General features: G+C 52.5%; 1 protein-coding gene across 1 annotated transcript; it reads right to left on the reverse strand.

Moving 5' to 3' along the window:
* Positions 1–834: 834 nt before the first annotated feature.
* Positions 835–7,951, reverse strand: Rflnb (refilin B). Its single transcript, XM_057776434.1, has 3 exons — positions 7,516–7,951; positions 4,964–5,073; positions 835–2,027 (listed from the first exon to the last, which is right to left on the reverse strand). Exons 1-3 carry the CDS (start codon positions 7,723–7,725, stop codon positions 1,697–1,699), a joined length of 651 nt encoding a protein of 216 aa, XP_057632417.1. The 5' UTR covers positions 7,726–7,951; the 3' UTR covers positions 835–1,696.
* Positions 7,952–13,567: the final 5,616 nt, after the last annotated feature.

Consider the following 13,567-nt stretch of genomic DNA (forward strand, 5'->3'; position numbering starts at 1 on the left):
GCCAGCAACCTCTCTGCCCAGAGAGAAGAGTTAAAAGCACAACAGACCCGGCACTGCCGTCTGCAGGGGGCACGGAATAGGCGGATGTGGCTCTAGACAGCTCCACAGTCTTCAAACGAGAGTTGCACCTCTTTACCATATCAGAGTCTCTGCTGTAGCCCTAGGGGAGCCAGCGTGTTCTCAATTCTGCTTTCTGGACAGATGGAAATCAAGCTCAGAGACCCAGAGACATCACAGAAGACAGAGCCGCTGTTATCCACTTGACATGATTTGAATGTATTCAGAGGAAATATGTACAACTCGTTCCTTCCAGTGCTGGAACCAAACCCAGTTTGCCACTTTCTTTCCTGCAGCACTGTGGGGCCTGGCAGGGGGTTCTAAGGGGGAGGGGAGCAGGGGCAGCCTGGTACACAGCACCCACTGGGTCAGTATTGTCCCTGCTGCTGCGGCTGGCTCAGCTGGACTCTCTAAGTTGGCCGGGAAACACCTTTGATTCGTACCCGATTCCATGATAGTCACTTCTGGGGTGCAGTGTTACAGAAGAAATGTCCCCCATGGCCACAGAGGCGAGGCTGTTGTTTGAAGTGTCACTTCCCATTCCTGAATTCATCTTAGCTTACTCTGGATGGTAAGCAATATTGCTTGCTTTTTTGGGTTAAACCCAATTCCCCCCAGTCACATCCGAGTCTGCCTCCTACTGCAGCTGCTCTTAGGCATGGTGGCCCACAGCGGGGTCCCTTTTCATGCACTTCCAACATGCGTTTATTCCAAAGCATTCTTTCAAAAGGCTGTTTCTCTCAAAAAGAGCCCTCTGCTGCATTTTTGCCTTGTGAAAAAAAAAAAAAAAAAAAGGAAAGTATTTCAAAACCCCAAAATACCTATGAGCAGAATTACACAAGTCTAGGGAGATGTTAACCAGATGCCAAGCATGTTAGGGCTGCACCAGAGCCCGCGCCTGGAACCAACCTTTGAGGACCAGACGGCGGGTAGTGCTCCAGACTGGCTAGCTGTTTACCCAATCCAACGACGGCGGAACGGGCAGAGAGCTTATGTTTCACAGGCATCTCCTTTTGTGGTTTTTGTTTTTCTCCTCTAATAACATTGAAAAAGATTTTGATAATACTAAGAATTTGGATTAGCAGGGGAAAAAAAAAGGAAGTGGAAACAAAAAACTGGTTCAGCACGGGAGTCTCCCCAGATTGGGCACATCTGCGCATCACAGCCCCCAGAGGCAGCTCCGTTTCCTTTTGTTCAGCGATGAAGATATGCATGGCTGAAATTTCTTAGAATTCACTCTTTCTATTCCAGAGACGGTCCCACTTTCTTCATCAGAAAATGGAGGGCAAGCTCACCTCAGCCTGTCCTGACGGCGTCGTCCTTTTGCTCTGCCTATCTTTGTTTTCCCACCAAATAGAGACTTTGGGGAAACTACATCAACCAACCAGAACATATATATATACTCCTTTAAAAGAAACTATCCGAAAAATTTTAAACGAAGCCAAGTTTCTCTATTATTTTAAGATGCAGTGATTTTTTTTTCTCCTTCCCCTGGCTAGGCTTAGAGGTATCTCCAGGTTAGACTCCCCTGGGGCTGGGGTGACGTGCAAGAGCAAAGTGTCACTCAGCTTGTCCAGGATGGTCTGGGGGCCAGGGCAGTGTGTGAACAGCGGGCCCAACCCCGAGTAGCTAGCTCGAGTCAGCATTCATCTGAGAGACTGTCACTACCCAGGAACTCTGTGGCCTCGAGCTCCACGCTGGACAGAAACCTCCTCAGCTTCTTGTGGCAGTTGTAATCCAGAGTGGTGGTGTAGATGGTCTTGGGGTACTTGGGGTAGACGATGGTGGTGCTGAGGAAGCGCGTGGCCTTGTGGCGGGGCTCAAAGCGCACTTCGGCCTTGTAGTTTCGCCAAGTGCAATTGGGGATACAGGTGACTGTCTGGCTGCAGGAAGCCACCACCAGGCCCAGGGGCATCTGCACATCGTCAATGAAGTGTCTCTCAGAGTCGTACTTGACCGAGGAAGTATACCTGTAGGGAGACACAAGCCAGCATGAAGCTGTCCTGAGCTAGGAGCATGGGGTCCCAAGTGTGATGGCTCATCTCTCCTGGGGTGCATCAGGGAGAAGCAGCAAGAGTCTACGGGAGTGTTTTATGGGGGACATGTTACTCCAGCTACTTCTATCTCAGGACCTAAATGGATCTTCCCAAACATCCTGGAAGAGGAAAGAGAGATGAAGAGATGAAGGTCTCAGTGTCCCTGAATGATGGACCTGGGTGGATGGATGGGTGGATAGATGGATGGATGGATGGATGGGTGGGATGGATGGACAGACTGACTGATACATTTGCAGGGCTGGGGATACAAACCATAGGCTTGAGTGCTAAGCAAGAACTCTACCCCTGAGCTAAGCGCCCAGGCCTGAGCTGGGACCTAAATGCAGCACACAGGCTTCTGAAGTTTACCATTTCCCACAGCAGGCCACAGCCCTGAATTCCATTCCCATTTACATAAGCCAGAAGCCCTCAGCCTAACGACTTAACTTGCCTACACCTCGAATCCTCTCTCTCTCTCTCTCTCTTTCTCTCTCTCTCTCTTTTTTTTTTTTTTTTTTTTTTTTTTTTTTTTTTTTTGGTTTTTCGAGACAGGGTTTCTCTGTAGCTTTGGTGCCCGTCCTGGAACTAGCTCTTGTAGACCAGGCTGGCCTCGAACTCACAGAGATCCGCCTGCCTCTGCCTCCCGATTGCTGGGATTAAAGGTGTGTACCACCACCGCCTGGCTCGAATCCTCTCTTATGACAAAGGGTCTACATGCAGCCAAGTGCTGCTGGGGTAATTAAATCACTCACAGCACAAAGAGGTTTTGGTTTTGGTCATTGACGACTGGAACATATACGACAGTGGTCCCACAGATTATACCACCCAGTGACATAGCACCTTCTTATTATGCCTAAGTGCATGCTGACATGTTCGTGTGCCTTGGTTACTTTTTTTTTTCCTGATGACTTGATACAAGCTAGAGTCATCTGAGAAGAAGGAACCTTGATTGAGAAAATGCCTCCAGAAGTTTAGCCAGAGGGCAAGTCAGTAGGACAATTTCGCAACTGGTGGTTGATGTGGATGAGTGCAGCCCACTGTGGGCAGCGCCATCCCTGGGCAGGTGGTCCCAGGGTGTGTAAGAAAGCAAACTGGGCAAACTCGGAGGAGTGAGCCAGTAAGCAGAGCTCCTCCATTGTTCCTGCCTCTGGGTTCTTGCCTTGACTTCCTTTTATGATGTGAACTAAGACGTCGCCGTGCGGAGACATTACCTGAGGACCTGTTCTCTGAACGGCTCTGTCGTTGGGCAGAGCTGAATCATGGAATAAAGTGGAGTCAGCTGCTCTCTGGGGTAAAGAGCTTCTCCATCCGCTCCATGAGCAGCCAGCTCTTGAAGAAGAAGAATTCCAGAACTGCCAAGTGCTGGTTCAGGAAGCTTGGCTACGCCATGGCCTCAACTATGGTTTGGAAACCTCCCAACTCTGGGAGACCAGGGACCTGACCCTGTCAACGAAAGCCAAGTGCATCCCTGATGGCCACAAACGAACTCGCCATTTACATCCCTCAGTTGCTTTTCTACCACGACTACCACCTCCACCACCTCTACCACCACCACCACCACCTCCTCCATCAACATCACCACCTCCTTCTCCACCACCTCCTCCTCCACCACCACCTCCACCACCTCTACCACCACCACCACCACCTCCTCCATCAACATCACCACCTCCTCCTCCACCACCTCCTCCTCCACCACCACCTCCACCACCTCTACCACCTCCCCTCCACCACCTCTACCACCTCCCCTCCACCACCTCTACCACCTCCTCCTCCACCACCACCATCATCACCACCACCACCACCACTACTATTACTACTACTACTATTATTGTTGTTGTTGTTTTGGGACAAGGTCTTGCTAAGTAGGCCAGCCTACCCTAGAATTCCCTGCTCCCGCCTCTGCCTCCTGAGTGCTGCCTGGGACTGTAGGTGTACACACCCTTCACGGCTGGGGGCTGGTGTGTTCTGGAAGCATCACAGCGACAACTTGGCTACATTAATACTGCAGCTTCACAGATGTTAGCATCTCCACGAGCATCACATGGGTGAGACCCAGCATTTTGTCTCTTCTCCCTGGAGTCACGAGACGCTGATGGGAGCCAGTGTCACAAAGCAATGTCCCAGTTCTGTCAGAAATACAAGCTCCCGGGGAATAAAAGGCTAACCTGCTCACCTCTAAATGGATGAACCTCCCTCTGTTCCATATCAAAGGCCCCTTTGTGTTCAGGCAGCTGAAACTCCAGCTACAAACCCCAGTCGCCAAAAGTAAAATTCCTTTCGCTAAAAAGACAGCCCTTTGCTGGAACCTCTCCAGGACTCTTTGCCCCCCAATCATCCCGGGTAAGATCATTCCCAGAGGACCTGTCCAGTGACTAACATGAGACAGGGTCATAGCACCTTGCAGATGGGACAGAGAGGGTGAGTGGCTTCAGGAAAGAAGTGATGTTCAACAAGATCCTTGGCACCCGAAGGCATGGTGTATGAAATGCATAAAGCATGCGGCAGAACTTCATCTCAAAATCTCACTTTCATCAAGTGTCTAGTAGACATAGTGTTGCACACCTGTGACCCTGACACTCAGGAGGCTGAGGCAGAAATATCATCTGAAGCTTGCATGACAACCTGGCCTACATAATGAATGCCAAGCCAGCTGACTCGGCACAGCAAAGTCCCATCCGGAAACTTTAACTAACTACCTGCATAAATAAATGGTGTATCTACATATTTAACTAGACATCATGCAAGAAAACAAGTCAAACTATTGACAGTCTTCGGGACATTTTCATAATTGACTTTTTAAAACAATAGCAATCAGACCTGGAATTTAAAAACATTTTTAAGAAAAATAATAACAGGGTGAGTGCACTCACTTTATTTCCTTGGGTGGTAAGGGGTCAAACTCGACTCCTTCGCCGAAGGACAGGGGACAGAGCCGTGGGGAGCAGCCGGCAGCCAGCGAGTGGGTCAGAGGTGCTGGGTTCTTCAGGGAGAGACGAGAGAGTGGTTAGATCTATGACTGACCGGCCAAAACACACACTCCACAGAAGGCTGAGCCTCTGAGCCTCCAGGGAGGGGTCACATGGGGACCACAGCCTGGCCCTACAAAGGACAGGCCTGGCCACTGGCACGGGAAGTGCACTAGACAAGGCAATGGTCAGGGTTCAAATCCGAGATCAGCTCTGCCCCTCCATGTTTCAGGGGTGGGCCTTGCGCTCATGAGCACATTAGGCGAGGTCTGTCCTGAGTGTGCTCTGTGCTCAGTGGAGTTGTCTCTAGCTGCACACTGGGGGAGGCTTGTGCAGAAGAGCAAGGTGACAGGATGGATGAACTCCACATCAGGCCTGAGGCCAGAGTCAGAGGCTGCTGTACCACAAGAGCCCCGTGGTAAAAAGCTCTTCAGACCCCTCACTTATGCAGAGTGCGTGTGTCCCCCCTCCCCGCTCCCCCCCCCTCCCCGTCATTGTCTCAGCAATAGTTAGAGAACGGCCATGACTTCTGCAAGGAAGAAAAGCTTCCGGATTTTTTTTTTTTTTTTTTTTTTTGGTAAAAACCCACTCCTACTTCCCTACCTCCTCTGCTTCTGGGGTTGACAGGGCAGCAGCCATCCATGACAGAGGCTCCTACAACTCTGTGGCAGTGGAACTCACGTCGGCTTTCACTAGCCAGAAAGCTCAGGGGCAGAGCGCAGTCTTTGAGTCCTGCAGGGAAGCTCAGGTGACAGTCTCTGGTCACCCAGTTCGCTAGAATCGGCCCTCTGTGCTCGTGTGCAGAGATAAACACAGCGCAGAGGGCCCTCCACAGCCCTTTGTGCTCTCTGGCTTTCTGAGATCTGTCATTTTCTTTGCTTAATTTAAGAGCAAGAGCTACATCTGTGCCAGGGTGTGGAGGTGGCAGACCGACCTACCCTCAGGACAAAGGCAGATGTTTCTAGAAGGTTGGCTGAGATCTTTACTGTATTACCAGGACAATAGGCAAACGCCAAAAGGACTGGTGGAGAGTCCTGGGGTACTGCTCCAGGGCTAGGATGGAGCTTGGTGACTCAGGGTTGGGGGAACAGATACAGTTCAAGCCAAGGTCAGTAATGAGGTGTGGGCACAGTGGGAGCAGAAACAGTGGGTCCTGCTCCACTCTCTGGCTGCCAGAGTCTCCCCATCAGGGGAGCACACGCCAGGCAGCCCTGGAAGCTGCAGGGTTATGTGATCACCCCAATTTGTTATCACACACTCTCAAGACAACTTTCATTCGGGGTCCATTTGGCTTTCCTTTCCCCGCCTCTCATTCCTGCCCACCAGACAGACACTCCCTGGGTATCTAGGTGCGGGAGGGAGATGAGGTGGCTTAGCAGTAACGAGAGACAAATGCACAAGGAGATGCAGAAGGATGGATACCAAGCCATAGGCTCTGGAACACTCTGAGAAAGCTCTCAGAGGAGGTGACATAGCCGAGCATGGAAAGGCCACCAGGACTTGGATGGGAAGGGGGAGGGTCAAGGTTCAGGTCAGGTAGAAGAAGGGACATCCGAAACAGCCGTGAGTGTTTGGTCTGTGGTCAGAGCAGGTAAGATGAGGTTGAAAGGCCAAAAGGCCAAGCTGAAGCAAACTTCACCTTGGAATGAAATATGAGGTGCTGATGCTTGCTGAGACAGGGTCAATAGGTCAAGAGGGCCCACACCACCAAAGTTCCACCGTGGTCCTAAAGAATAACACTGACATTGAGTTTCAACTGTAGGCAGGATGTGGCCTCTCCTGAGACTCGCCTGTAAACCACCACCTGAACAGACAGATCCCAGGGCAAAAGAGACTTGGAGTTTTTCTTACAAAAAGTTGAAAGTAAAAGGATTAAAACTTTCAAAGCCTTGGCCACCTGGAGGACTCCGATATCATTGAGATCAGAACTCTGGCTGAGTTAGGTATTCAGGACAGGGGCCCCGACAGCACACCGAAGGCTTGTGGCGTGACTCCTCAGGTCTCCCAAAGGTTGGCCCGCCTTGTGCCGCGAGCCCAGAACACACCCCTCTCCCAGGTCCCGGCAGAGGGGAGGCCGCCTTGGGAGCAAAGCCTCGGGGCGTAGGCCCCCGGGTGGGGAGGGCCGGGTTCCCTGTCCGTGTCCCCACCCAGCCCGCCCCGGCAGGAATGTGGTCGAGCCGCAGCTTGGCAGCCCCGGGGGCCACCACCTCGAAGGGAGGAGACCGCGGCTCGCCTCTCCCGGGGCTCCCGCGCCTCCCAGGCGATGACAATTTTCCAGCCACTGTCTCCAGCTGGCCAGGCTCTCTCGCTGCGCTCCCGCCCCGGCTCCCGGCTATAGCCACGCCGTCTCGACAGGCGGGTGGCTGCACCGACAACCGACTGCGAGCGCTGGGGAGTCCTGGGGCGGGCTCCGGGTGGGCCAGCACGGGGAGAAGTCTGTGCTCGAGGCAACTCACCGGGATGGCTGGGGTCGCTGCCGCGTCGGGCTCCAGCGTCCCCGGGACCGGAGCGCGTTCCCCACCGCCGCCCGCCGCCGCCGCGAGCCCCCAGTGGCTGGGGCTAGGGCTTGGGGGCAGCCCCGAGTCCGGGCTGTCCAGGACGCCGTCGCCCTTCTTCTTCGTGTCCACGAGCTCGGGGACATCCTGCAGGCTCAGTCGACCCACCATGGCTGCGCGTTTGGCGTGGCCGGGGCACAGCCAGCTCGGTGTTGGAGTGCGAGAGAGGGCCGCGCACGCGGGCCAGGGCTGCTGCCCTCCGGGCCGCACTCCTTGCCCCGCCGCCGGCGCGTTGTCCGGGTGTCGCCGGCGGCCGCGCTCACTCGAGGCCCCGCCTTCCGCCCCGCCCCGGGGGCCGGCCCAGCCGTGGTGACCGCCAAGAGGCCGTGCACCAGGGGCCGCTGCACTCCCGCCGCGCGCCGCCCATAGTCTCCGCGCCCCGATCTTCCCGCGACGCCCCCTCCGCATCCCCCCTACCGGCAACCGGGTGTCCCGCTGGCAAGGCTGCCGGCCTCCGTCCAGTCCCCCACCCTGTCTCTGGGGTACGCGGGGATCCTTGCCCTGTCCCTCGGACCGCGGGAGGTGCTAATATCTCTAGATCTGGCAGCCCAGAGCCAGAGCCGAGTCCCAGCCTGCAGAGGCCTGGGGGTGCGTGGGGGGGGGGGACGAGCAAACAACTGGAAATTATTAATACTTAATGCGCCTCGTATGGCTCCGGCCGCCTGTTGGCTCAGCAGGGCCGGCTCTGGCTCTCACGTCTGCCCCGGAGGAGAGGCGGCCTACTCCTCTGGACTCCCGGGAGGCGTTGATCTCTCCCTGGACGGGTGCTTAGCTGAACAGGCTGTGGCCAGGCCAGGCAGGAACATTCTAAGGGTGTCACAGGCTTGGATTTCCAAGAGAGACCAGCAAGCAAGCTGCCCAGCGGTTGGCTGTCTTAGGGCCCAAGATCCCCTTATGGAGGGCGCAGTTTTTTTTTTTTTTCACTCACAGGAACTTTCCTTCCGTGCCATCTGAGGGGATCCCTTCTAAAAACAAGACAAAACCAAAACACAACAACAACAAAGCAGACTATCCTTCCTGTTAGTTGACAGAGAAGACCCTTCTTTAGTGGGAACTAGTTGCACGGGGTGGGGTGGGGGCTGAGGGCTGCCCAAATTCATTGCTTTTTTCTCATCTCAATGTCCACGGTCACCACCGAGTACACACAGTACATACAGTCATCACACTTCCCTGACTGTGAATCGTGAGGCTACTCTCTGAGATCCTGGAACCGTGACCTCCACCAGACCTACTCCGTGCCAGCTCTGAGCAAGTGTCACATACCCCACAGAGGACACCCCTGGACCACCTTTGCAGGCCTGTCCACAACTCGGCAAAGACAAAAGCCCATCTGTCCTGATGATCTGATCTAGAGTGGCTCAGTTCAGTCCTCCTTTCTCTCTGCCCATCATTTTCAGATAAGGAAACAGAGGGACTTGCCTTGCCTTCCAGTCACATGGTAGGAAGAAGTCAGCTTGCTCTGAACAGGAAGCCAGCATCATCCCTTCTCCAGAGGATACATTCTGGAGCGGGCTGTATCAGGACGTTGTTCATTCGTTCAGGGCATGTGGGGATAGGTTACGAGATTCACGGTGTATGGTGCCCGACAAGTGTCTACTGCAAGGACATGCTGTGCTGTCACACTTCCCCACTCCTGTTTTTCCCAACATCTGCATACCTCAGCAGTACTGCACCCCTGGCATTAGAGGAGGAATCCCTGTACTTTCCGAGGGTGTGGAAGGTAGGCTGGTCACATTGGGAAAGATGACCAAGAAGGTGGCAATCTCTCTAAAGAGATGGTAAATCCAAAGAGCTGGAGGACGAGACCGAGAAAGCTCAGCATGCTGGGCCCCGACAACCACATTCCATCTCAGTGAGGATTGTTGTGGGGAGTTTGCCTGCTTTGGGACTTGCTGACTCCAGAGCTTGAGAAGCCACATTGCACTCTCTGAGCTGTACTCTGAACACTTACCTACATTCTGTCAGAAGACTCGTGGAGACAGCAAAGCTGCCAGCATGAGAAAGAGAAGATGAAGCATCCAGCCTTGGAGGGTTCAAATGAATCCAGAGCACTCTTTTTGGTCCACGTCCTCACTGGCACCAGTACCATCACCAGCAGCTGGCCCAGGATGTCACAGCTGCTTCTTGGCCCCAGGAGAAGCAGTCATCAAACTGGACACAGGGTCTACAACCTGACCACCAAGAACAACCTCTCCCAACTCTTTTAGGCACAGACCAAGCAGGACATCCTCCTGCCTCTGGAGAACTACCAAGCAACTCTCAAAGCATAAGCTGAGTGACCCACCAGTCTGCAGTCTGTCCTCCCTCCCTCCCTCCCTCCCTCCCTCCCTCCCTCCCTCTCTCCCTCCCTCCTTTTCTTCCTTCTCTCCCTCCCTTCCCCCCTGTCTCCAAAGCTGGGATAGGGTGAGGGCAGAGGTGCTCTTGGAAAGAGAGAGAGCCAAACCACTGGCTCAGCCCCCCACCCCCAGAAGGGGACTTCCAGTGTAACCAGGTGTGAACCTTGAAGCTCAGATCCTGGAAATGGGCTCTGTCTCTAGAGGCCTGCGTAGTGAGTTTAGACTTAAAATGTTTTGTTTTTAAGTTCAAGTCTTACAGACTGGCCTGAAATTCTAGACAATTCTCCTGCTTCAGCCTACCACACTGAAGCGCTAGGGTTATGGTATGAACCAAATACCCAGCTTCAAAATGTACACTTACTGGAGTCTTCAAAGAGCTCACCATGCAAATTCATGATCCTACATCTTATTCCAGATGTTTCCCCCAGGATGTTGCTCAGAAATTTCTAATTCAAGCTGGGGGGAAATTCCAGGCCAGTCAGGGCTACATAACAAGGCCTTGTTTAAAAGTTAAAGTAAAGCCAGTGGGGAAGAGGAGAAGGTATCTGCTCCTGCCCTAAGCCACCCTATCCCGGCTTTGGAGACAGGCTTTTTTTTGAGTAGTAGTTGGGGTGTCTGTAGAAACAAGGAGGTAAGTTAGACAAAGCAAGCAGAGCTCAGAGAGACCACAGAGCTCGGGTAGAGACTGGCTTCATCTCAAAGCTGTCCTTTCAGAGAGGGGCCATGACCCCTAGGCCTAGATCAGAGGCACCATGTCCTCACAGAGCTTGGCTTCCAGCCTGAGGCTCTCCCAGCAGGGCCCAGGAACAAACGTTGCCTGACAATGGGTGCCAATCCTGCATTTATTGTTGAGGGTTTCGCACTGATTCCCAACTGGGAATTAAGTCAGACAAGGGCAAGGCCAGACCCTCATGGTTGCCACTTATTTCTGTGGAACAAGCCAGCCAGTGGATTCAAACCACTCCTGGCTTAGTCTGCTGGCTCGTGCCTATGTCCATGGCACCTTGCAGTCTCCAGCCACCAGGGTTCCAGATTGTTCTCTGGTCCACAGTGGAGAGGATCTGCCTCACTGTCCAATTGTATCTCTTCCTCCTTCATTTGTATTAATGCCAACAAAATGTTTTCAAAAATAGAATTTAATTTTGTTCTTTAAGTATCTGAAGATTAAAGCCCTTGTTTTCAAAGGACATTGAAAGGGATCTGCCATATGTAGTAAAGAAGGGAAGGGTAAGTGGCACAGGCCAGCAATATCAGCACTCGGGAGGTGGAGACACGGGGATCAGGATTTCACTAATTGACAACCATCCTTGACTACCTAGGCAGTTTGAGGCAAACCCCCCCCCCTTTATTTTTTAAGGGAGCAGGGCTGAATGAAAAAGATGTGCTTTAGCCAGGAGCCAGGAATTATGTGGTGCATAGCTGTAAAATCCCAGCACACAGGACAAAGACAAAGACCCAATACAACCTACCCGAGTGTGGGCTCTGGTGCTGCGGGCAGGGATGGGCTGATAACCAGGAGCCCTTGGGATTCAGAGGGTGGCACAGAGCCAGAGGAATATCCAGGGGCTTGTTTGGCAATTTCAGAGCTAAACAGGCCTGAAGGATCAGCAGCAGGCCCCTTTTCCAGCCTCTTGCCTGGGAGCTCGCCAGTTTGAATGGAGATTTGCTCAAGCCAAAGGACAACATTAACCCAGAGACCAAGTGCGGCTGGTGTGTAATCAAGCAAATGCTCCCTGTGCAGGGAGCCCCCACAAGCCCTGTGAACTCTGGCCCTACCTGGATGCTCCCATCTGCAAACTCAGAGCTGACTTTCCCAAGTGCTCCCTAGTTACACTTGAAAAGGCCCACTGCTGGCCTTTGCAAACTACACCCAGATGGGATTTTGCAGAGGGCTACATCAATGCATTTGTACTTCTGGCTCTGTTTGGCACATTCAGACTGGACAAGGGCTTGCGAGCTGGTAAAACGGACTTTGGTTGAGCAACTGAAGGTCACACTCTTGGTTCCTTGCCTGACAAATAGAAAGGTATGCTGTCACTGTCCCTTAGACAAACAGCTGGCTTGTGGGGCCACACGGCAAGGCCACCTCAAAGGTCTCCAAGGTGCTTCAAGACCACAGAGGATCCAGTGCTGTATGACTGCCTGAGACAGGACAGAGAATGGGAGTCTTCGGGTGCACCCAGCTGCTCCTCATATGACAACTGCTTGGGGCTGGAGAGATAGCTTAGGGTTGAAACCGCTGGCTGTTCTATCAGAAGCCCTGGGTTTGATTCCCGTATTCACAGAGTGTCACGACTTTCTGTGACTCCAGTCTTTGGGGATCAGGTATCCTCTATGGCCCGGCACCTCTAATCCAGTAGACCTCACCGAACACCCCCCAGATCTTATCTCATGCTTTTCTGTGTTAGATTTTTTCTCTTTTTTTATTCTTATGTAGCTGAGAATGACTTTAAACTGAACACCTACCTGATCCTTCTACCTCCAGCTGCCAAGTGCTGGGATTATAGGTATGCACCACCATGCTTGGCTTTATGTATTAATTTAAAGTTTTAGATTTATTTGCTTTATGTGAGTATTTTTCCTGTAGGTATGTGCCCCATATGCGTGTCCTTAGAGGTTAGAAGGGGTGCCGGGTCTGTTAGGAGTGTAGTTACAAAGTCCTCCAGGAGTGTGGGGTTTAAAACTGAAAAGTACTTTTTGAATAAGAACCAAAAGCAGAGCAACCAAAACATCACTCTGGGATTCTTCCACTGAGAGCCAGGCTTTCAAAACTTCATCTCTACTACAGAACTGCAGCCGTCTAAGTCCCCATAGCTCGTATCGTTTGACCAGTGCCGCTGTGGAGGAAGAGCAGAGGTGGCCAGGAAGCGGAGGAAGAATTACTTCACTTACTGTTATTACCTCACCACTCTGCACGCAGAAAGGAAGACCACGGGGCAGGGATGCACCTCAGTGGGTCAGGTAGTCTTGCCCGTCTCGCCTGTCTAGCATGAATGGATTCGATCCCCTGTGCTGCAGAAAACTGGGCAGGGAAGTATGTGCCTGTTATTCCAGCACTGGGGAGGTGGAAGCAGGCGGATTAGATGTTCAAGGTCATTGTTGACTGCAGATCAAGTCTCTGGCCAGCTGGGCTATATGAGACCCTTTCCCAGGAAAAAGAAAAGAAGGGAAAGGAAGCATGACCATCAATTTCATGGTTGAACCAAGGAAGCCCCGGGCAGAAGGGCCTGGGTCTTTTACACAAGCAACTTGAACTAAGCAAGCTTTCTTGCAAGATGCAGCATAGGTTGGGCCACATTTGGTTTTGTGCAATGAAAATAAAAGAGGAACTTCTCCCTTCTGGGTTTCTACAGATAGAGTTGCAATTACATCCTCTAGCCCACAATGCCGGAAAAAAAACATCATGGCTGTGGCCAATGGGGATGTGGAGAAGTAGGTACGAACACACCATCAAAGGGAATGTCAGTAAAACCACCTTGCGGATGCAAGAAACAGCCAACACCCTTTAAGAAAAATGTGTGTGAAGGTCATATATCTTCCTGGATTTCTCTGTATTTACCTTGCTCCCAAGATCCTCTACTTCACCTCCCGAGAGTTAGGGTTACAGACAAACCTCC

The sequence above is a fragment of the Chionomys nivalis genome, chromosome 7 (genome assembly GCF_950005125.1).
Source record: "Chionomys nivalis chromosome 7, mChiNiv1.1, whole genome shotgun sequence".
NCBI lineage: Eukaryota > Metazoa > Chordata > Mammalia > Rodentia > Cricetidae > Chionomys > Chionomys nivalis.

Bases quoted from the DNA above. Each gene is read 5' to 3' on its own strand.
- Rflnb (XM_057776434.1), bottom strand. From the start codon at position 7,725: ATGGTGGGTCGACTGAGCCTGCAGGATGTCCCCGAGCTCGTGGACACG. The intron at 5,074-7,515 runs GTGAGTTGCCTC...CTCTCCCTGAAG, and splicing joins CAGCGACCCCAGCCATCCCG to AACCCAGCACCTCTGACCCA. The intron at 2,028-4,963 runs GTGAGTGCACTC...GTCTCCCTACAG, and splicing joins TTACCACCCAAGGAAATAAA to GTATACTTCCTCGGTCAAGT.